At 38.1% G+C, this 25708-nt stretch overlaps 1 protein-coding gene across 6 annotated transcripts in view; it reads left to right on the forward strand.

Annotated features, from left to right (window-relative positions):
• SMARCA2 (SWI/SNF related, matrix associated, actin dependent regulator of chromatin, subfamily a, member 2) overlaps positions 1-25708 on the forward strand; it is a 604189-nt gene that overhangs the window by 235975 nt on the left and 342506 nt on the right. For all 6 annotated transcript variants that reach the window (XM_033925235.1, XM_033925226.1, XM_033925254.1 and 3 more), the window contains exons 15-17: positions 3249-3396; positions 9126-9289; positions 20988-21054. In XM_033925235.1, the coding sequence (XP_033781126.1) occupies positions 3249-3396; positions 9126-9289; positions 20988-21054 (379 nt within the window). The remainder of the gene's footprint in view (positions 1-3248; positions 3397-9125; positions 9290-20987; positions 21055-25708) is intronic.

The following is a 25708-nucleotide window of genomic DNA, read 5'->3' on the forward strand; positions in this document are numbered from 1 at the left end:
ATTCGGCTTCAGACCCAACTTCAGTACCGAATCCCTCTTGGCCTCACTAATCTCTAAGGTGCAACAACTCCATTCGTGTAACAAATCTGCTGTTCTTCTTCAATTTGACCTCTCCGCAGCCTTCGATGTCGTTCACCACGACATCCTAATCTTCCAACTCTCCGAAATAGGCATAAGCTCCACTGTCCTAGACTGGTTCTCGAAATTCCTACGCTTCCGCTCCTACACCGTTAATACAAACGGTACCTCATCCCCCCCCGCAAGGCTCACCCCTCTCCCCTATCCTTTTCAACATCTACATGTCCTCTCTGAAACTACTTCATCTATCCCCCCTAGAAACTCTCTACTCCTACGCTGACGACATCCTCATCCTCCTCGAGACCGACTCGAACCTCTCTAACCTCACTGAAAACATATCCTCATGTATTACGAACCTCCAATCCTGGGCCCAATCTGTACAAATGAAACTAAATGAGTCCAAAACAAAACTACTTTGGCTTGGCCCTATTTCAGACCATTTACCCTCCTCCATTCCACTACCTTCCGGCCCCACTCTCCAGCTTGAGTTTTCAAGCAAAGTCCTAGGCTTCGTCTTAGACTCCTCCCTCTCCTTCAGTGATCACCTCAACTCCCTGGTAAAAAAATGCTTCTTTAGCCTCCATATGTTGAGGAAAGTAAGATCCTGCTTTCACCATTCTCATTTCGCCATCCTTGTTCAATCCACCATCCTCTCCAGACTGGACTACTGCAACTCCATCTATATATGCCTAACTAAGAAAAACCTCCACAGACTTCAACTAATTCAGAACGCCGCGGCCAAGCTTATTTTCGCAAAAGGCAAGTTTGATCACGTCTCCCCTCTCCTCTCCAAGCTTCACTGGCTCCCAGTATACTCCAGAGTCCTCTATAAATGTGCCTGCTTAGTCTTCAAGATTCTACATGGCATCCTACCCCCCGTTATCCCACTCCTTTGGAATTCTTCTAACCCACTCTCCTCTAGATCCTCCCAAAAACTGAAACTATCTTTCCCATCTACAAAAGGTATATCCCGCGCTGGAAAACTTGGAACATCCCTCCCTTTTAGAACCACAGAACTCTGGAACAACCTCTCATCCCCGCTCAGAAATGTTAGCTCCTTCCAATCCTTCCGTAAACACCTGAAAACTTGGCTCTTTTCAAAAATCTAATCACCCCCCGTTCTCTAGTACCTTGTTCCCTCCCTAACTTCTTATTCCCTCTCCTATATCCATCTTTGTAGTTCCTTTCCTCTCAACCTCTGTAAACTGTGCCGAGCTCTGCGCTTGCGGAGATGATGCGGTATACAAACCTAAGGTTTAGTTTAGTTTAGTTAAATTTGAAATGAAGTATGACGGTAAAGTTGTATGCTTTTTGGATGTATGTGTGGAAAAATCTACTAGTCAGTTTTTGACCACCATGCACACCAAGGAGAGATAGAAATACCATTCTGTCTTTTGATAGCATGCACCCTCAGCATATTAAGAATAATATTCCTTTTGCACAGTTCCTGCAATACTGTAGGATTTGGGGATCAACGGAAGTGTACAAAGAAAAATCTGCAATTTTGGAACAGAAATTGATATCTCATGGCTATCCATCGGCCACAGTGGGTAAAGTTCGAAAACGTGTCCTCTTTAATCATAGGGAACACTTAACTTCAATATAACACCCGTAATGAAGATAAAGAGGTTATTCCTTTTGTGACTAAATTCTCTAGTTTATCTGCACGTTTACAGCGAACAATACGTCCACATTTTGCTATATTAAAGCACATCTTTGTTTTGAATCTTTGACTTTTTTGTTTTCTTTTCAAAGGAACACAAATTTGTGTGATATTCTGAGCCCTAATTGTCTGCCCATTATGGAGACAACACCTATAGTGGAGCCTTTGGGTCACTACAAGTGTGGAAGTTGTTCTATGTGCCAACTGATGACTGAGGGATCTAGGTTTGAATATCCTGTTACCCACATTCAGTATGGATTACAAGCTTCCACTACATGCAGGAGAGGTCACTGGCGGTGTTTTCTCCGTCAGAGGGAACAGCGATGGATATATCTAGATACTGTATACTGAAAAGGTTTAAACAACCGGGTGGAGTGGTCTGCATTTTATTAATTTTTTTTGAAGTAATTCTTTCCCTGGTATGACATCAGCAAAAAAGGAGGAGGAGTTTTGATCAAATTCCTGTCTGGGCGTTCGGAAGTTAAGCGCTATTCTAAAACTTTGAAAGTTTGTGCGAGAGTGTTTGTTCGCAGTAGCACTATTTACATGTTTTCTTACACCTGACACAGGTTTGACAAGTGAAACTGGGATTCCCTGTTGGGTTCTGTGAAAGGGTGCTTACCACACAGAACCGGAGGATATTAACAGCAAGCTAGTTACAATGCTGGATCACAGGTGTGAAGCTAAGTACCCCTCTATGTATTGAAGCAAGCAGTGCTGATACTAGGACGTTTTGGACTGACAGCAAATCTTTTTTTATTGTTTCAGTCTTCTGTGATTTGAATCTTATTCACACATTGATTACTGAACTAAGAAAGATTAGAGCTACTGTTTGGAGTTGTAACACTTAAACTGGAGTTTTTTTTAAGACCCATGAAGCTCTTCAACTGAGGTCTTTTTTTTTTTTTCTCCAATATTTTTATTGGTGCTCCTCATTGATTCAGCAGCATTTATTGATTATTTATTTTGATTTCTATCCCGTTCTCCCAGAAGCTCAGAACGGGTTACAAATTGACATTCACAATCGTTTGAAGACAGACTAGTCATGACGACAAATAGGTTACAGTAGACAATCATAGAGCTTATTCTAGAGACAAGACTAGTCATAGCGAAGCGTACTTGGAGAAGTATATTGTTGAAGCAGTCATTGATTAGGGTTCTTAATAATCAGATTAATTGAATGAAGTGTCTAGCATATTTATTTATGACATCTTCTCATATCTGATATAGTAGGTAATTGAAATCACCCATTATTATACTGTTGCCCAAGCACTATTATACTGTCGCCTAATTCTCCAGCTTTCCTAATCTCTGAAAACATTTCTTCATCTGTCTGCTCATTTTGTCCTGGGGAATGGTAGTATAACCCTACCTTTTTATTTCTCCCCTAATCTTTCAATAGTGTGTTTAGAGAAGAAAAATATGTTTATGACGAAGACTCAATGCAGTAAAGAGCTTGTCTAAGCAATTCAAACTTAGTAAATGCCTTTATCATTTCATTTCTTAGGACAGCTAAACAAGATGTGGATGACGAATATAGCATGCAAGCAGATGCCAGAGAATCTCAGTCATATTATGCAGTGGCTCATGCAATAACAGAGAGGGTGGAGAAGCAATCCTCTCTTCTTATTAATGGTTCATTAAAGCATTATCAGGTTTGAAATTCATTTTTGTTTTCTTCAAGTCTTACAAACATCTACATGATGGCTGAACAGGAAAATGTGTGTCAGTGGCTCAGAAACAGATCTGTGTGCTGTGCAGGAGAGAACTTTCTTTTTAAAACTAGAACTCTCTTCTTTGGGCTATCAAGGACTGAGGATATTTTATGGCACCTTTAGCCATCACTCATCAGCAGTATCTAGTAGTCAAACTTGGGGACACCAGTTGCATGCTCTGTAGTGAAAGTACTTGCATGACTTCTTGCTGAGGATTGTCACAATGTTAGCTAGCTTGAAAATAAATATGACGAGAGCTAAAGAGGTAGAATGGGATAAATATTCTAGTTACTGTATATACTTTAATATAAGTCGAGACCCCCAATTTTCCCCCAAAGAAAGAGGAAAAATGGTTGACTCGAATATAAGATGGGGGCTTAATAATCAAGTGCCCTGCCAGGATCTGCACCCAGCCCCCTTCCTTTCATGCCTGGCTCTGCACCCAGTCCCTCTCCTTCCCTGCCAGGCTCTGCACCCAGCCCTATTCCCTCCCTGCCTTGCCAGGCTCTGCATCCTGTCCCCCTTTCCTTCCTCACTGCCCTGTACCATCTCATTCCCTCCTGATGCCTTGCAGGGATCCCCAATCTCCCGTCCCAGCTGAATCCAGCTCACAGCAGCCAATCAGCCGGTGATCTAGAATGGAGCAGGAGGGCAGGAAGATCTCTCCTGCTCTGTGCACTGGCTGGCTACTAGGGACCTGAAAGGTATGTGGGGGAGGTGGAAGGGAGTTATGATTGTCAATTTTGGCAGGCATAGGAGGTAGAAGGGATTTCTCCTGTCCCATTCACCTTGAAGCCGCCGAGTCGGAGGATGCACAGGGTTTTGGATTCAGCCAGGATGGGAGATGGGGGGATCTGTTATGTCCCAGCCCACCGCTGGACCACTGGGTCTTGCAGCTGTCCCTGTGGAGGCCTGCAATAGGTCTGGGAGGGGGGGGGTGGCGAGTAGGCAATGGCCCAAATATAAGCTGAGACCCCCCCATTTTTGGGCCATTATAACGGTAATATTCAGCTTGAGGCAGTGGCCATTTTTTATAGCACTGATTACCATGGACTGAACTTGTTCTCCATATTCAATGCTAAGCCTAATTGGGGTTTCGACATTGAATATCCAGAACTTCATGGTTACTGGAGGTTTTCTAGTTGATATTCGGTGCAAATACCCACATAATAGGTCATTTTCGGACTGTTCTCAGAGGACAAGCAGGCATAATATTCTCACATGGGTGACATCATCCACAGAACTTAGTTCAGACACTGCTGTCAGACTTACATTACTGAATGCTGCTTGTCAGTATGTGAGATGGCCTGACCAGAGGGGCAGCAGGAGACTCTGGGGTATTGTATTGTATTGGACAAATCTGATCTTGGGAGTGTCAGTGCAGATGGACCAAAGGCTCCTGACCATTTGGCCTTGGAATGCACATAAATGATTTCTAGGATACCTGTTCTTGAGATAAACAAAGAACCTTGACAGAGTGCTGGGAGGATCCACCACAGCCCCTGAGTTTCAACGAATGTGCTAAAGACAGATGCTTAAGGTAACCAAACAAAGAATGGCTCCAGCTGCCTGTTCTTAAAGACAGGTACTTATTGTCAGTTGAGAGTCATTATTTCAAACAGTTTCCAAATTATGAACAGAAGAAAGATCCTGAAAAATATGTACTTAACAATAGATCCTATTTTTAGAACAAGTTTCAAACCTATAAATACAAACTAAAAGTCGTCCTCCGACTGCCTCTTGCTGATCTTTCTCTCTCTCTGCCTCTTCTTTTTCTCATTTTCTACCTATTCATACCTATACGCCCACTATCCAGGCTCAGACACATATACACACACACACACACTCACACACACACACACACATTCATTTATTCATTCATGTACCACATGCTTTCTCTGCTCTGGAGAAAGATATATATTTTCCTATACACACACAGAAGCAGCTCTGGACTTGACTGTATACTCTTATATTTGTAATATTAAGCTTATTTATACAAAATAGATTCTTTATGCAACCACTTTTGGTTATTATTGTCAATTTACTTTTTGCTGCATCTCTAGAGGCCCATGTCTTCCTGCTTGATTGTGATTCACAGGACTTTTTCTGCGGAGCTGAGAAGTTGTGTTTTCCTCAGCACACATCAAATGTTTTGATTTTTACTACTACTACAATTAATCGGTGCCTTCCCATTATTAACTTTCTTATTTTTTTGTCATTCTTTTTTTTTTTTCTTTTTTAATTTCTTTATTCATTTTTAAACTTACATCAAGTGTACAGTAAATATCAACCAAATATAATACAACATCACTTGAAAAATTTTCAATATCATACACCAAGAAGATTTAACCCCCACCCCCCTCCCAAATTCATATACAAATAATATCTTACGACAATCCTCTATATATTTCTGTTTTGTCATCATTCTTTATTTTTATTGTGTTCCTCTAATCCTACCAACTTTGGTTCATTTTTGACAACTTTCTTATTTTTGGTCTTCGGGCCACTTTGAACCTTTTTTTGCTTCCTGGTAGTATCGATTGTTCTCGGCTATTTTCTGCTCACGACTTTAAGAAAGGCTTTTGATGCAGTAGAACCATTTCAGGCTGCATAATTGGTGTGTCAGGACATTACTTATGTCCTCTGTTCCCATATTCAAAAGAGGTCATGTAAAGCCTGTAAACTTTGAAAAAAGATTTAGTACTGTGTTGGCATCAAGATCGAGCATGGCTGGGAACTCAGAACCCAACACTCAGATTCAAGTGACCCTGGCATTGGCACCAACTGTGATACCACATTGGAAGCATTGGGATCCTTGCAGCATTGATGCCTCAGGCATTGAAGGAGGTTGGATGCAAAAAAGCTAAGAAACACAAATCATTTTTCCCTTCTAGGCATATCACAACATCTTCCCAAGTGTCAACATCTTCAATGCATAGTAATCGTCAAAACCCAGAGGATCGTTCTGCATCCTATCAGATGATCTGTCCATAGAGGCATTACCTTGACATCAAGGTCTCCCAACCCACACCAACCAGTACACCAATCTGCTTCAATGCCATTGTTTCTTCCAGTAACAGCACCGACTCTCCAGGAGGAGATCTGGGCTATGTTCAGGCAAGAGCATTTGGACTACAGCAGGCCTTCATAGTCTTTAAAGACTTCCATGCCTGCCTCAGCCCAGCCCGAGGATGTATTGAAGCATCGATTGAGGATAAGGTCATGCATCCTGGCCCAACGTTGAGCATCAGAACTAATGCAGACCCACTTGATGCATGCATCATTCTCGATGGAGGAATTATCCCCTATTTCACCTTGATGCACCTTGATACAGAGTTGATGCTCGCTGGATTTTTTGACTACAGACGATGGCACCAAAAGGATTTAATTCAGGTGAGGTGGAGTCCATCCTTCCTGAATAGCTTGCTCTTTCCCCAGAACGTCGTCCAGTTGCGCACAAAGTGGAATCCTTCTTCCTCACACCAGCACCTCATCCATGTGTTGACTGCTTGCAGCTTCGTCTGCCTCTTCTTGTCTGCCCTGGGTACCGGCAGGATCTCTGAGAACACTACCCTCTGCGTTGTGGTCTTCAGCTTCCCTCCTAGTATCCGGAACTGGTCCTTCAGTCCTTCCCTGTTGTAGTTCCTGTTGCTTACGTTGTTTGTCCCCATGTGGATCTTCCTCTTCCACGCTGTTGATGATCCTGTCGATGCAGCTCATTATATCTTCTACCTTGGCTCACCAGCCGATCCTGTCTTCTCCTGTTATGTGGCTTGTCTGATGATGGAGTTCCCCCCCGACGATTGCTGTCCTCTATCATCTCTTGCCTCTCCAGCCGTAGGTCCGTGTCCTCTGTGCACTTCCTTCTTCCCTCATCCTGGCGTTGGCTTGGCACTGGACTCGTCTTCCTTGTGGTTGTCCTCCAGGTGGTCCTCATTCACTATAGGTGTATCTTGGTCCTCGCTCACTGTAGGTGTATCATGGAAGCTCTTCTGTTGTTGGTGATTTTCCACAGCCTCCCTGTATGCCTGTTCGATGAACTTCTCTAACTCCTTGACTTCTTCCTCAACAGTTTCCTCTGTCATGAAGTTTTCTGCCTCTCTGTCCTCCTCTTCCACTGCTCGAAGTGCTTCTAGTTCCAGTATTCTGCCCTCCAGGAGTCTGACTTGCTTCTTCAGGCCCTCCAGTTCCTCGCATCGAGTGCATACATAAGACTGCCTCCCATAGGGGAGGTAGTCATACATATGGCAAATGGTGCAGAAAACTGGGTAGCTCAACATCCTGCTTCTGTCTGCTGCATCCATTGCTGTCCGCTTGCCGGTCTGTAGTCTGAAGTGGCTTATCCTTGTGTAGGAATCTGTGTAGCATCCTCAGTGTTACTGTGAAGTCCTTTTCTTGATTTTAAACCTGCTACCCCTGTTGCTTGTTTGTGTCCTCTGTGTCTGCTGTGATTGCCCTATGCTACTACTGTGTTTGTTTATCTATTGCTTGTCTGTCCTGTTGCCCTTGTGGTACTTGCCTGTATAGGTGTCCTTCCTTAGTGTTTCTTTTTTTTTTTTAATCTTTATTCATTTTCAAATATTACAACAAGTGTATAATAGTCAAACAGAAATCTTTAACTAATCACTTGACAGTCTTACTTAAATTCCTTCAAACATATAAATATAAAAAAATCCCTACCCACCCACCCATATTAATAATAAACAATTATCAATTATTATCTTTCACATTCCCACCCCCCCCTATATTTAATCTAATACTAAGGTGTTTAAGATGTCTGATCATTAGAATAATTAATCAATGGTCCCCAAATCTTTCTAAACTTGTGATAATTTCCCTGTTGCATGGCAAGCACTCTCTCCATTTTATAAATATGACATACTAAATTTCACCAAAAAGTATAATTCAGTTTAGTGTAATCTTTCCAGTTTCCAGTAATCTGCTGAATGGCAACCCCTGTCAATATTAATAGAAGTTTATTATTATTTGCAGAAATTGGGCTTTTAAATCTCATAGATGTACCAAATAATATAGTATCATATGAAAGGGCAACATGATTTTCTAACAATGAATTAATTTGGGACCAAATTAACTTCCAAAAGGCATTTATACAGGGACAGAAAAATATTAAATGATCTAATGTCCCAGCTTCTAAACCACAATGCCAGCATCTATTGTCTTCCTTAGTGTTTCTTATTTGCTCGATCTTCTTAAGACCCTTTGCAAAGGTGCTCTCACTAAGGCGAGTGCCTTTAACGCTTGCCTTCGACGCATGCCGAACGGCTGAGCGAGAGCTTTGGTGGATGACGGGGGTAGGCAGAGCTACCTCTCCCTGATGCCTCTTGCTCTCTCCTGTCTTCTCTTGCTCCTTCTTCCCCTCTCTTTTCCTGCCTCCTAATTGCCTGCTAAAAAATTGACGTGAACTGAAATTGTCCATACCAGGTTTTGTGGATGATGTCTTTGGAGGACACCTTCTACAGGTAAGTAACTTTGCTATTTTTTGAATTTATTAACTACCTTGAAAATATCCCCAAGTATATTCTATATAGTAGGTTACCAGTGAAGAAAGTGGTAAAGCGTATTGTTTTATGTTATAATTTTTTTTTTTTTTAAAGCACACACTATGCTTTACAAATATCAGTACTCATCATGATTATTCTTTCTTTCAGGTTCAAGGCCTGGAATGGATGGTTTCACTGTACAATAACAACTTAAATGGAATTTTAGCTGATGAAATGGGTCTGGGAAAGACAATCCAGACTATTGCCCTTATCACTTATCTAATGGAGCACAAAAGATTGAATGGTCCCTATCTTATTATTGTTCCTCTTTCGTAAGTGAAATTATGTTGGGTTTATGCATTGTTACCTGCCTAGAAGTGTAAATTATTTGTTTATTTATTTTACTCACTTAAAAATAGCCCACCTTTAACCTAGATGGGTCACAATATTTTAACTAAATATAACAGGGGATTCAATTGAATAAATCAGAATGTATACCAAACAAATTGAATATAGATTTTAGTAGCTGGATATCATTCACACCACATTTAACAAAGACCTTCAGGCTACACACTCTCAATAACACAACATATGAAAAATAATGTAGACATAAAACAACGGAGAAAAATGAACCTCAATTGTGAGAGGCCAGGACTACACAAGTGCCTGAACCAACTCACATCATCACGGGTTCATAAAAAAACTCCGTGTACATTTAGATAATTCTCATTCATACGTTTTATCAAAAACTCTTTTTTCTTTTTCAAACTATTTTGTGTGAGCCCAGTCAGTAGTATTATTAATCTATTTTTCAGTGTGAACCGGAACCAAGCTAACCAAAAAATTTTTTTATATGAGGGCAACAGCTCAACTTCACAGGTGTAAGTAATTGTAGAAGCCTGAAAATACTGCCAACAATAAGAGAAAAAAACGTTCACTCATCTGAAAATAGTATCAGCTCGAGACTCTCTTTTGGAGAAAACTAGTAAATATATTGATAAAAAATTGTGTGGCTTCCTGAAGGATATAAAATCATATATACAAGATACTACACATTTTTTAAAAATGTTAAATGATTGGGGGGCGTGGCTTAACGCGAACACGAATGGACGTGTAATCGCTAAGCTCCTCTTCATTTAGGCAACTGAAGATAAAAAATAATATTCCCTTCTTGAAGATTGCATCAAAAAATAATTATTATTGATGATGATACTACCTCTTAAGATTAAAGTTGAAGTTTGAGTGAATAACAGCTAAATAATCAGAGTGCCGACATCAAGACGCTGACATCGAAGAAAAGCTGAGAGAAGGTAATTTCGCCGGCTTTTGTCTGTGCTGAGACGGCAAGCAGAGAGTGAAAGTGATAGAAACTTGAACTGACCAACGAATGTAAAATTTGTTGGTGTTGGGAAGGAGAGAATTACAAAGAGAAAAGCTGAAAAGGGAATGAGATGTGGCGGTTTGAAGCAGACCTCTCCCGCCCGCGCTGAACAGAGACTCTGGGGGCAAAGAATCGGAAGATTTTCTCTTTGCTAAGACAGTGGAAGATTGGGGAGAGGGTCCGCTGAGGCGATGAAAGCTGATTAAAAGTTAAAAAGAAGAGAACTGATCTGGTTGTGAGGCTGCTGTCAGTTGATCTGTGTGGCGGTTTGATTTCTCCTGCCGGCGCTGACTCAGAGCCCTACGGGTGGTGAAGAGAGAGATCAATATTGTCCTTTTGCCGGTTTCTTTTTTGTGAGAACAGACTATTTTAAATAGAGAAAGTTGGATCGGTACGGTTTATAGAAGAAATATTAAAAACTTAAACTGACCAAAAAGGGCAGGGAAGTAAGAGAAAGACTGATTCTAGTGTGAAGCCTGTTGTCGGTTGAATTCCTGAACTGTGGCGGTTTGAAATTACCCTTCACAGACAGTCGGAGCCCTGAGAGATCAACTAATTACTTGAAGTATTGAAAAAAATAGATCTCATTATATGGCAGTTGTCAGTTTAACAATCTAAAGCTGAGACAGTTTGAAGCAGCTCTCTTTCAGCCAGTATTGAGTTGGAATCCTGAGAAAGATCAAATTATCCTCTGCTTGAAGCAATTTCTTGAAATATTTTTAAAAAAAGACAATAAAATAGATAACTAACAAGAAATTACTGTGGAGTAAATTTCTGCTGCTTGAAACTCTGAGAGAGAGAGTCTTGAGAACAAGAGGAAAAGGATTTTTCTTTTATTGACTATAATATTTGGACAGAGATACTGATTTGTAATCTGCTCAGTACTAGAACAACGCAACACTTGTGTAAAAAAGAAAAGATTTCAAAGACAGATTACAAAAAAATTGTGACTGAAATATATTTTAAGATTCCTAACAAAACTGAATAAATAAAATCCACGAAAAAAGAAACAATAGTATGGCAAGCACCAGACAAAACAAAAATGAGGCTGGTACATCTGCAAAAAGACAGAAACAAGACCAAATAACACCAAGCAAAATACCACTTCCTATCGAAGAATCAGACACATTAAGCAAAGCTGAAGTCATGGAAGAATTAAAACAAATCAAACAAATGCTTAAAGAAACTATAACTAATATGTCTGAAATGAAAGAAGAAATTTTAAATATACATAGACAAATGGAAGTTAACAACAAAAGAACAACTGAACTAGAATCAAAAATGGAAACTATAGAATGTGAATCAAAAAGATGTAAAAACGACAGCCTGGAATTAAATAAATTAAAAGATCAACTGGAGGATTACGAGAATAGAGGAAGAAGAAAGAACATCAAACTCTTTGGAATACAAGAAAATTTAGAGGGAAAAAATACTATCCTTTTCCTTGAAAATTTAATTCCAAAAATTCTACAATTAGACTTGAAACAACCAATTGAAATTGAAAGGGCGCATAGAATCCCAATTAAAAATTTAGAAAATAAAAACAGACCAAGACCAATCATTTTCAAAATGTTGAGATACCAACAAGCACTAGAGATACTAAATGCTGCAAAAAAAGATAAAAACTTAAATTATAAAGGATCAAGATTATGGTTTTTACCAGACTTCGCCAAAAACACAGCAACCAAAAGGAAAAAACTACTAGACATGAGACCTCTACTCAAAGAAAAAGGATTTAAATATGGTCTATACTATCCGGCGAAAATGAGAGTGTCATCTGGAGACAAGTCCTTATATTTTGAGGATCCCGAAAAACTAAAAGAGTTTCTCTCTAAACCAGAACCTATGATATATTAACATAATATATTAAGATGGTTTTGAAGACTCTATGAAAAATTAGAAAATATAACATATCGAAATATTTGAAGAAATGGAGGAAAACAATACAAAGAAAAGACAATAATAATTATATGAAAGAAAGAACAGAATATAGGAAAATTATTAAATAATACACTGCATATATGTTTAAAATAATTATATGTTGAAATCATAATACTAAGGAAATACAAATTAACATATTGTTAAATGGAAAATGATACATTAATAAAATGTTATGGAAAATGATTAAATAAATATAAAAGATCAATATAGATAGATAGAAGGGAAATTTGTTTAAACAATTGAATATTGATTGCCTGGAATGGGGAGAATGTTAGGATTACAGTTCCAATGTGTATCCTTAAGCAGCCAATGTATTGGGTGGGAAAGGGAGGGATAAGGAGAATATTTATTAGAATAATTAAGGGAGATACATTAGGGTTAAATATGTGTGTCATGAAGAAAATTTTTTGGATATTAAATATGAAAGAGGAGAGGAAGAATAAGATAATGAAAAGTATTAAAATATATAATGTCTTTTAAAATATATTCTATTAATGTCAATGGCCTGAATCACGTAATTAAAAGAAAAAAAATATTAACATTTTAAAAAAAACAAAATGCAGATATTTACTGTCTGCAAGAGACCCATCTTAATATGAAGGAATCACAGAAATTATCAGGTGGATGGATAAAAGAATGTTTTTTTGCTCCAGCAGTGGGTAAAAAAGCAGGGGTTGCAATCCTTATAAATAAAAAATGTATGGCCAATATAAAGGTAAAAAATTCAGATCCACATGGAAGATGGATACATATCGATATAGGTATGGGAAATGATACCCTGACGTTATTTAATATATATGCCCCTAATTCGAATCAATCAGAATTTTTCAAAAAGCTACAAAATATGTTATTACCACTGGCTGCCTCTAATTTAGTGGTGGCTGGAGATTTTAATGCTGTAATGGATCCATTATTGGATAAAAAACCAGGTAAAAATATTAAATCTTTAGGTCTAGATAATTTAGTTCGATCATGTGATTTGAAAGATATATGGCGTATTCTTCATTTTAATGATCAGGAGTATTCATTTTGTTCACAGGTTCATAAATCATTTTCAAGAATAGATTATATTTTTGTTTCAACAAATAAAGTGCAACAAGTGATTAAAGCCTCCATTGATCCTATTATCATTTCGGATCATGCGGGAATATGGATAGAATTACAATTAGATCAATTAGAAAATAATAGACCTCTTTGGAGATTTGATAATGCATTGCTTGTGGATGACAAATTTTTGGAAAATTTTAAAACACAAATTAATGAATTTTTTCAAATAAATTTAGTGGAAGATACATCTATAGAGAATGTATGGGATGCATTTAAAGCAACTATGAGGGGTAATATCATATCATATTCAGCTTTTATTAGGAAACAAACTAAAAAACAATATATAGAATTAGAAAAAGAAATAAAAATATTAGAAGCTAAATTGATAAGTAAATGGGAATATGAAGTTTTGCAAGCTCTTTTGAAAGTAAAAGGTAAATATAATGAATTAACTTCAAAAATGATAAGAAAAGATTTGTTTTCCAAACAAACGGTGTATTATGGAAATTCTAATAAGGCGGGAAAATTATTAGCAAATTATCTTAAGGCAAAAAAAAGGAGAACTAATATTAATGGAATAAAAGATGATAATGGTATAATAACAAATCAAACAAATATAATATTAAAACAATTTTTAAATTTTTATAAGGATCTATATTCTTCCGAACCTTATTTGGAGAAACAAAAAGATGGAAAAAAATTTTTAGATTTAATAAATGGACCTAAGATTCCTGATCATATAAAACGAAGTTTAGAAGAACCTATATCATTAAAAGAATTAGAAACAGCATTGAGATCTCTTAGAGTTGGATCCGCTCCAGGTGGTGATGGTTACACAGTAGAATTTTATAAAACATTTCAAAATATCCTCTCCCCACATTTATTAAAATTATATCAGACACAACTTATAAAAGGTAATATAAAAGGTACTATGGCTGAATCAATAATAATTGTTTTGCCTAAGCCAAATAAAGATCCTACTTTGGTTTCAAACTACAGGCCTATATCTTTGATAAACGTTGATAATAAACTTTTGGCGAAAATTTTGGCTTTGAGATTAGCCAAAGCTCTCCCACATATTATAGATATGCATCAAACGGGTTTCGTTGCTAAAAGACATTCCTCCAATAACTCTAGACTATTATTTCACATGCTAAACTTATCAAAAAAAATGGATGAACCGGCATTTACAGTTTCATTAGATGCCGAGAAAGCATTTGATAGGGTAGAATGGAATTTTATGTATCAGGCTTTAGAATGGTTTGGTATAGGTTCTGGATTTATACAAATGGTAAAAACATTGTATAGCTTCCCGATTGCAAGATTAAATATTAATAATAAGATATCTGATGGTTTTCAATTGCAGAGGGGAGTTAGACAAGGTTGTCCTTTATCTCCTTTGTTATTTGATGTTGTATTAGAACCCTTATTGTTAGCAATACAGCAAACGAGGGAGATACAAGGAATTCCATATTCAGATATGGAATATAAAATTTCGGCTTATGCTGATGATATTTTGCTTTATTTGAGAAATCCAGAGTCTACCTTATCTTCTTTATTGGAATTAATTGATAAGTTTGGCAAATTTTCAGGTTATAAAATTAATTGGAATAAATCTGAAATTATACCCTTGAATGTTTACTGTGTAAAAGGATTATTTGATATTTTTCCATTCATATGGAAAGAAGAAGGATTTAAATATCTAGGCATTCAAGTTAAAAAAACAATTGAAGATACTGTAAAAGAAAATGAAAAATATGTATTAAAAAAAGTAACGAAGTTATGTGAGCAATGGAACCCATTACATATATCTTGGTGGGGCAGAGTTCAAACTATTAAAATGATGATGTTGCCTGTGGTTTGCTACCAAATGAGTATGATACCTATTTATTTTCAGGGGTCCTTTTATAAGAAGCTTAATAGAATTTTAACAAAATTTCTTTGGCTTGGTAAAACACCTAGAATAGCTTTAGTAACCTTACAAAAATCAATTAAGGAGGGAGGGGTAAATTTTCCAAATTTCTATAGGTACCATCAAGCCTATATTCTACGTCAGGGTATGTATTGGATCCTCCCAGAACTTATAGATAATGCACCAGATTGGTTATATTTGGAATGGCGCCTTATGTTTCCCCTAAATTTAGTTCATTTACCAAGTATTAATATACCTAAAAGATACAGAGAAAATAAAATAATAATGGATACTTGGAAAACATTGAGATTTATTGATAAATTAACACCCATCCCAATATATAAATCAACTAATCAATCCATATGGATAAACTCCAAGATCAAAGTAGGCGGAGCTCAAATCCTTTGGAAGAACTGGATTATTGCAGGAATTAGATCTCTAGATGATATTATTTCAGAAGGTAAACTGCTGGATTTTTCACAATTGCAACATAGATTTGGTCTTAATAAAACACAAAGTTTTAAATGGTTGCAATTGAAGCAGGCCATTCAGGTTGGGTTCCCTGAATGGAAATCATTAAACAATCAATATAGTTTAAAGTTCTTATGCTTTAAAGCAGACTTCCTAGGACATCAAGCCGCATTGTGGTATAAATTAATATCTGGATATTTGAATAAAAAACCAAAAAATGGTCTAAGAGACATTTGGAGCATTGAGATTGGACATCAAATTAATGCATCTCAATGGCCACTAATTTGGTCTTGGAGAATGGGATGTACAGTGTCAGCGTCTATGAGACAAACATGGTTCTTTTTATTACATAGAGCTTTTTGGACCCCTACTCGTTTACAAAAACTAGACAGTTCTAAGTCTAATAGATGCTGGCACTGTAATCTAGAACCAGGGACATTAGATCATTTATTATATCATTGTCCTTATATTAAAATATTTTGGAATTCAATTTGGCCACAAATTAATAAATTAATGGAAAATCATATTGCAATATCATATGATACAATTTTATTTGGAACAATGATGAGAAAAAAAAGTCAAATTTCACCAGAAAATAATAAACTTTTATTAATTATGACAGGGGTTGCCATTCAACATATAACTAACAATTGGAAAAATTACAACAACCTAAACTACACATTTTGGTGGAATACAATATGCCATGTTTTTAGAATGGAAAGAACAATAGCAATACAAAAGGGGACATATAATAAATTTATAAAAATATGGGGGCCATTGACAAAATACTGTAATGATTAAATAATAGAATACTTTTTCTTCTTTTCTTCTTTTAGAGATTTTTTTTTTTTATGACACACATATAGGGGGGGTAAGGAAAACAATTTATATATAATATATTATAATATATGATACAAAATGTAACAAATGATTAAAAAATAATAGAAGGGTGGGGGGAGGGAAAATGAATAAAATTTATCCAGAATATATTGTATTAGATATAAATATGTTATTGAATAATTATCAATTGTATTCTAATATGTTGTATACTTTTATAAAATTTGAAAATATTATATTAAAGCAATAAAAGGGTGGGGGGAGGGTGAAGGGGAAAATCAAATTCAGACATACATTGTGTTAGATATAAAAGTGATACCATGCATTTATCAAATGTATTTTATTATTATGTACACTTTTTGTAAAATTTGAAAATAAAAATATAATGGAAAAAAAAAAAAAATGTTAAATGATTTACAAGCGGCAATGCCTATGAATTAGATTTTGGTGACATTTGATGTCTGTTCACTTTATACGAACATCCCGCAGGAAGAAGCCCTTACAGTACTTGAGACTTTATGGAATACCCTTCCTAACAGGAATAATAATGCTACACTGTTTTTGAAAGAATTAAGTGCTGTTGCGTTACAAAATAACTACTTTATCTTCAATGGAGAGTTTTACAAACAACTGTAATGTTTTACAAACAACTGCAATGGGTGCTTCATTTGCACCAACTATAGCCAATCTTTACATGTCGTGGTTTGAAGAGTCTTTCATCTATACACTTCCTGAATTTCAATATGCTGTTCAATGGTGGCGCTTTATTGACGATATTTTTATGATATGGTCAGGTACTTTACAACAACTACAAGATTTTGAAAGGTTAATTAATCAATGTCATCGATCTATTAAATTTACTATGTCACTAAGCATGGATAAGATCAGCTTTTTAGATGTTTTAATACAGAAGAAAGATCATGGATTTGAAACATCTATTTATCGTAAAGATACTGATAAAAACACTTTGTTAAAATTTGACAGTATGCATCCTGCTCATTTAAAAACTAGTATTCCTTTTGCGCAGTTTCTAAGATATCGACGGATATGTAACACTAAAGAGATATTTATACAAGAAGCTAAAATTTTGGAACAAAGGTTAATCACCAGGGACTATCCATATAATGTGGTCAAAAAAGCAAAAAAAAGAGCTTTGCACAATCCGAGAGAAGTACTATTGGAATACAGTAGACCTCAAGTAGAAGAAAAATTAATTCCATGTGTCATAAAACAAACTCGCATGTCTCAGCAGATTATTAGAAAATATAAGAAACATTTACCATTACTGAAAACCCTTCCATGCTTTGCTGAAAAGAAATTTATTTTCTCTCAATCAAGAAACAGAAATTTAAGTGATTGGTTATGTCACACATCCAAAGAAAATTTTGACCCACAGAATACGGATATGGTACCTGGACATGGTCCTTGTGGCCATTGTTCCAATTGTAATATAATGGTTACAACTTCTATGTTTGTTAATCCGAGAACTGGCAAGAGTTATAATTTACGTCACACCTCCACTTGTCAATCAACAAACATTATATATGTTCTTCAGTGCCCATGTGACTTGTTGTACGTGGGCCAAACTTCACGAACGTTGACAGTAAGAATGACGGAACATAAAAGTTGCCTGAATACTAGAAAATTAACGGCCCCTATAGTCACTCACTGTGTTCAACAAGATCATAAGTTTGAAAATCTTAAATGTTATGTGATAGAAAAATTAATGACATCTCTGAGGAGAGGCGATACAAGAAGAGTGCTGTGGCAGAAAGAGCAGCAGTGGATCAATCGGTTACAAACATTAGAACCTGAGGGTTTGAACACTGTACATGAATGGCAACCGTTTTTATGAAGTGTTTCAATCCCGGGTCTGTTTTTTCTGTTTTTCTGTTGTTGTTTCGGTTTTTGTGATGCATTTTGAAGCTTGGAGAACAGAATATGAGATATTTGATTGTCAGCTGGTGTTTAGCTTATCACGCATCACGTTTTCGTGATGACGTCATGACGCCCGGTTCGTTCGGCTTTTTGTTCGAGCCGGGCGCGTCTCACAGTCCCAGAACCATTTTGGAGAGGAGCCAGCTTTATATGGACTATATTGGTAGAAGTGAAAATTCTGGATAATGCAACACTCCCCTGAAGTAGCCTTGTAGGAGAAACAGAAGGACTTTTCTGTTGGGACACGACCTGAAGAATCGTTATAACCATCTTGTTTTTTTCAGATGAGTGAACGTTTTTTTCTCTTATTGTTGGCAGTATTTTCAGGCTTCTACAATTACTTACACCTGTGAAGTTGAGCTGTTGCCCTCATATAAAAAAATTTTTTGGTTAGCTTGGTTCCGGTTCACACTGAAAAATAGATTAATAATACTACTGACTGGGCTCACACAAAATAGTTTGAAAAAGAAAAAAGAGTTTTTGATAAAACGTATGAATGAGAATTATCTAAATGTACACGGAGTTTTTTTATGAACCCGTGATGATGTGAGTTGGTTCAGGCACTTGTGTAGTCCTGGCCTCTCACAATTGAGGTTCATTTTTCTCCGTTGTTTTATGTCTACATTATTTTTCATATGTTGTGTTATTGAGAGTGTGTAGCCTGAAGGTCTTTGTTAAATGTGGTGTGAATGATATCCAGCTACTAAAATCTATATTCAATTTGTTTGGTATACATTCACAATATTTTAAAACATACCAAACATCAAAAAATCCAGCCACTGTATTGTGTGCCATACATTTTTTACATAAATACATTTCTATTTTAGATTCATATTGTAGTGCATCCCTGGTTAGAGTTACACTAAGGCCCTCTTTTACTAAGGTGCGCTAACCGATTAGCGCACACTAATCGATTTAGCGAACGCTAAACGCTAACGCGTGCATGTTGGTCACCGTACCTAAAGAAGGGCATGGCGATACTAGAGAGGGTTCAGAGAAGAGCGACGAAAATGATAACAGGTATGGAAAACTTTCCATACGCAGACAGGTTAGAAAGGCTGGGGCTTTTCTCCTTGGAAAAGCGGAGACATGATAGAGACTTTCAAGATCATGAAAGGCGTAGAGAAGGTAGAGAGGGACAGATTCTTCAGCCTATTGGAAACCACAAGAACAAGGGGGCACTCGGAGAAATTGAAAGGGGATAGGTTTAGAACCAATGCTAGGAAGTTCTTTTTCACTCAGAGTGTGGTGGGCACCTGGAATGCGCTTCCGGAGGTTGTGATAGGACAGAGTACACTACGGGGTTTTAAAGAAGGATTGGATAAATTCCTGAAGGATGCGGGGATTGAGGGATGCAGATAGAGGTAGAGATAGGATTATGAAAGGGTATAGATAGAAGCATAAAAGGGGAATAAAGGGTTTTAGACAAGGATCACCTTACAGGTCAAAGACCTGATGGGCCACCGCGGGAGCGGACTGCTGGGCGTGATGGACCTCTGGTCTGACCCAGCGGAGGCAACTTCTTATGTTCTTAGTCTATGGACGCGTTAGTGTTTAACATGCACTAATTAAATTATCGTGCACTAATCGGTTAGCACACCTTAGTAAAAGAGGGAGTAGGTTACCATCTGGTTTAATTAGAAAATCAATAATCCCCCCATTGCCCCAGGTACATTAGATAGACTGTGAGCCCACCAGGACAGACAGGGAAATATGTTTGAGTACCTGAATGAATTCATGTAAACCATTCTGAGCTCCCTTGGGAGAACGGTATAGAAAATTGAATAAATAAATTATTTAATTAAAAATTAGAGAAATTTTGTTTTATTTTTGTGAGAGAAAGAACAGCATTTTATGGTCATCCATTGATATTCTTTATATCACCCTTGTTGGTTGTAAATTTATTGTTTGCTCAGTTCCATTAGAGTTCATAAGAAGAGATGGGAGCAAATTTAGGAAAAAAGCTGCAAAAAAATCTTTCAAAAGAGATTTGCCTGAAAAGCTCTGACTGTGTTGTATGTTTACTTGTTGAACTGAAATATGATATTATGAGCATTAATAAATTTAAGTAAATAAGAGTAGGTGGCTGGCAAGTTAAGAAACCTTACAAATATAGGGCTCCTTTTCTAAACCGTGGAAGAACTTCATACTGCGGGCTGGTAAGGTAAATGCTCCAATGCTTAGTCAATTCCTATGAGCATCAGAGCATTTACTTCGCTGGCCAGAATCTCCTTTAATAAGCAGTATATTTTAATGTTTAATTTTTTTTTTTTTTTTTTTTTAATTCTTTCATTTTCAATCTTACATCAAGTGCACAATCAATAAAACAATACAACTAAACACATCACTTGACAATCTTTCTAATTTATCTTACAATACATAAAATTACCACCATCCCCTCCCATCATTATTATTTCCTCAGTATGAATAATGTAAAATATAATGTTTAATTTCTTGTAATATATTATGTAATAATATTTAACTGAACAGTTTTTCTCTCTAGGACGTTATCCAACTGGCAATATGAATTTGACAAATGGGCTCCTTCTGTGGTGAAAATTGCATATAAGGTTTGCTCTACTTTATTTTCTCTGTGTTAATGCAAGGGGAGCAGTTATAGTTGGCATCTTATCTTTTTTCTTCCATTCCACATTTGTACAGATTGTTTTGTTGTAATGTTGTCATGTGTATTTTGGATCTAAACAGTGATTACTGTGATAAACTATGATTGTTTTTAGAGGGAAATGTGGAAGAAAAATGTGAATTATCCTGTTGCAAGATTTGTAAGAAAATTGATGCTAATGATTAGCCCTGTGTGGGGGGGTTTCTGTTACCTAGATAAGTTTTAACATCGGCTTTATTCCAGCTGTCCCTACAAAGAGAAGATCATGTAGTCAGCCCCTTCTCCCTATTTTCTAGTTCCAGTTCCTATCATTTAAGTTCAATTGAGAAATTGTCATTTTAAAAAAAATCTTGCTATATGGTCTTTTTGGACACTAACTCATTTGCCGTTCATCAGAGAGCCATTAAGTACAGCTTTCAATATCCTCTGTTTTTTGTGTCAAGCAGTAGAAATCATCTACACTAATCGGTAATGTTATCTGATTGCACCTACAGAGCTCAGAAAAGCCTAGAAGCTTTTAATTATGAATAAGACTTCCCAAATAGCTCCTTCACAAGTATTGCCCAGATGTGTTAGGCTCTCAGAGGATGTTTTCCTCTTATCTGTTAACAGCCTTTTCTCATTTTGATATCTCTAAGGCCTTCTCTCATAACATAACAAAAATGTATTCTGTATCACATGCTAGACTGGTGTAGTCCTTACGAATGAGTTATATGCCTCACTGCTACCAGCAGGTGCAGACTGAGCACAAACTTGTATATCAGGCTAGAATCCCCCCTAGAATCCAGTCTGTAGCAGGTGATAAGACTAGATCAGCTCCCCTCTTAGTATTGTTGGAACTTTGTTTTGGACTCCTGAGGTCCCCTTTTTGTGCCGGATAGAGCTTGGACGGGTCCTGTTTGGGGATCCATCCGACCTCAGGGGTGTTAAACCCAGAGGGTCTCGTGCTGGGTCCCTCCTCCCAACATCCTCAACCTCCCCATATTTTTGTAAAGGTGCCTCAGCTGGCAGCCTGACCCCCTGGTTGGTCAGCCTCCAGCTTTGAGAGCCGTGGAGTCTGTTCTGTAAAAAAAAAAAAAAAAATCCTGAGGTGTGCCAGTCTAAAGGGCTTATTTCCCTTTAAAACTGCCTTTTTTCTGTGTTTTCTCAACTAACTTGCACTTTTCTTTGCAGCTAGGGAGCTTTTCAGCACAATGAGCACTTTTAAAGGGAAAAAGTGCTTATTGTGCTCCAATGCGAGGTACTCGCAGCCGGCCTGTGCAAGCATTGTGCAGTCTGGAGCGGTGGGGCAATCTCGTCAACATCGGATGCCATCGGCCAGGGCACTCCGCTGCAGGTACCTTGCGAGTCGGCTTCAGATCACGGGAAGCCCGGGCTTCCCCTGACACCCACACGGAGGACTCCCCAGCCGCCGATGGTCAGGGAGAAAAGGTCTGTTCCTTGACCTTAGCATCAGGAAAGTCCAAGGCTTTTCAGACGTGGCAGGCCGCAGGAGCTCCGATTTGGACGGTTTCGGGTCCAGTTTAGGCGGGAAACTCCTCTTTCATCTCAATTACCTCAGGTGACCTTCCCCTTCTTCTGGAATTACAGGGGCAAGGTATGGCAGGGTACCCTTCTGGGGCAGGGAGTTCCTTAGGGCCACCGGGGGTCTTTCCCCCTGAATTTAAGTTAGCATTTTGTAAAGCTTATGTGCTGGAGGTTCCGTGTCCACTCCGGGGGTTTCGGATGTTGCCCTCGACATCTTCCCCGGTGCAGCCCTACACAATGGCGGTTTTGCCTCCCTCTACTCCTTTCTCATCTAAACGCCTGAGGGTCTCTTGGGATGAGGATTTTTGCCCAGAGGATCAAGATGTAATTGCTGTGATGGATCCAGGAGAGTTCTTAGCCTTCCTGGATCTGATGGAAACTTACCTCTGCATTCCAATTTTCTCAGAGCACAGAAAGTTTCTGAAATTCCATGTGTTGGAAAACCACTACCAATTTTCAGTGTTTCCCATTGGGCTACCAACGGCTCCCCAAACCTTCACTGAAATTTTGGTGGTGGTCACAGCTCATCTCCAGAGAGTGGGCTGGCAAGTGCACCTGTATTTGGATGATTACTGATCAGAGCCTTATCCACGGCGGAAGGAGAGAGCAGCAGTGTTGCAGGTGTTAACAGATGCTGGGATGGATTGTGAATTTTTGAAAGAGCCACTTGGTCCTGTCTCAGTCCCTTGAATATCTAAGGATCTTATTCAACATTGTGAAAGGCTATGTCTTTCTTCCAGAAGTACACAAACAGAAGCTTCTTTAACAGCTCTCCAGACCGGTATAGGTATCTTACAAGCGGGTATATATCTCAATGGCGGTCTCGATAGAGGTTGTGCCCTGGGCAAGAGTGCACATACATCCACTTTAGGATGTGTTGGTATTTTGGTGGTTTCCTCTGAGGGACCCTCTGCAAGCTAAGCTTCCTTGGACAGCAGCAGCCAGGAGCAGTATGAGATGGTGGCTCTACCTGCAGTCTCTTACAAAGGGAATTTCCTCTCTGGATAAATTTCTGGATCACCAAGAATGTAGGTTTCAGCAGCTGAACCATCTATCCTACAGTCTTGATCTGGCTCCCTCGGATTATTTCCTGTTCTGAGTTTTGAAGAAATCTCTCCATGAACAGCAATTTTCAAGTGATAAAGACATCAAGTAAATTGTGATGTCCTGGTTTGAAGGTCAAACAGAAGAATTCTTTTCAAAGGGGTTAAGTCATTGCAGGAAAAGTGGATGAAGTGTATGGAGCGGTGACCCATCAAAAGCGCACTGGACATTGGCGTGTCGACAATCACTCCTTGATATTTGTGCGCAGGACAAATGTGCACCACCGCTCTCGCAGCTCTCTGGCCTTCCCGCTGGCGCTCCCTTTGAGGGGGGGGGTCTGAGGGGGAACCCCAGTATACTTAAAAGTCGTGCTCTCCTCCCGAAGCCCGGCTCTTCTGCTCTGGGGGGAACACTGCCACACACACACACACACACTAGAATTGCGCTCTTGTTCGGGGGATGCCAATGCAGTCTCAATTTTAACATTGCCGCAAACCCCCCCTACACTAACTATTGCGCCCCGAAAATTCCACTCCCTTCACGCGCGCACTTATTGGTGCGTGCAGTTGTCGGAGCAGAATTGTCAGGGCACAATTGTCCTGCACGCGATTGACGGTGTACCGTGTGGAGCTATGAGGTAGATAAGTTATTGAACGCCCCTTGTACATAGCATAAATGTGCATGAGATGAGTCTCAATTGAAAGGAAGCCCTGAAATGAGGGGGCGTAGGATGAAAGTAAAGGGGAATAGACTCAGAACTAACCTCAAAAAGTACTCTTTTATGGCAAGGGTGGTGAATGCGTGGGAAGGCCTCCTAGTGGAGTTAATAGAAATGAGAAATGTATCTGAATCCAAGAAAGCTTGGGACAAGTACTGTGCATTGGATCTCTAAGGGAGATGCATGGATAGGCAGACTAGGTAGACCATATGGTTTTTATCTGCCTTCATTTTTCTGTTTCTATGTTTCTTTCTTGTTTCTGAGCATTCAAGGTTGTCTTTGTTAATACCCAGTAGTCCTCCAGTTATCTTCCATATCGGTCCATAAATCCAGTTATATCAGTGATCTCAAACTCGCGGCCCGCCAGATACTATTTTGAGGCCCTCAGTATATCTATCATAATCACAAAAGTAAAATAAAAGTTTCTTGATCATATGTCTCTTTAGCTATAAATTACATTATTATTAAGACAGCCAAAAGGAAAGACTTATAAACTATAAAGAGTTTACCTCGTGCAAAATTGTCATTTCTTTAATAAGACATTAACTATTTTTTCTGAGGCTCTCCAAGTATCTACAAATCCAAAATGTGGCCCTGTAAAGGGTTTGAGTTTGAGACCACTGAGTTATATATATCTTACTTTTAATACCATAATATCTAGAGAGGTGCACCTGCCAAGCATAGGGCAAGTGAAATATCATTTAAATTATATTATAAAGTGAATCCTCAGTGTGAGCTATAATGAAAACGGGAGAAAAAAAAATCATGTGAGGGAACTCCAATGCATTCCACAACCCTGGGAACATCCAATAAGGAGAACCTTCCAGTGGGGATAGTGTCATACCATCATAGGAATTTACAACGTGTGCGTTTAACAAATGCATTTATGTATTAGGTCTGGGGGATTTTATTTGAATGTATTTGAATAGTTATCAACGAGATTCCCCATTTAACAATGTCTTCTCTGAATGAACGATTAATGCAAAACTCTACAAATCTCTACAAAACTAAATCCCTCTCTTTTCTTTTTGAATTTCAGTTTTCGGTGGACAGATTTGAGAGGAAGCACTTGGGCATTTGTATTAAATTAAATCTTGATTATTTTTTCACTTTCACATTCTAATAAACACATTTGTTAAACACACACATTGTGAATTCCTATGATGGTATGACACCCCTGGAAAGTTCTCCTTATTGGATGTTACCGGGTTTATGGACTGCATTGGAGTTCCCTTGCGGAATATTTTCTCCTGTTTGCATTATTATAGCTCACACTAAAGATTTACTTTATAATATAATTTAAATGATATTT

Source organism: Geotrypetes seraphini, chromosome 1 (assembly GCF_902459505.1).
Source record: "Geotrypetes seraphini chromosome 1, aGeoSer1.1, whole genome shotgun sequence".
NCBI lineage: Eukaryota > Metazoa > Chordata > Amphibia > Gymnophiona > Dermophiidae > Geotrypetes > Geotrypetes seraphini.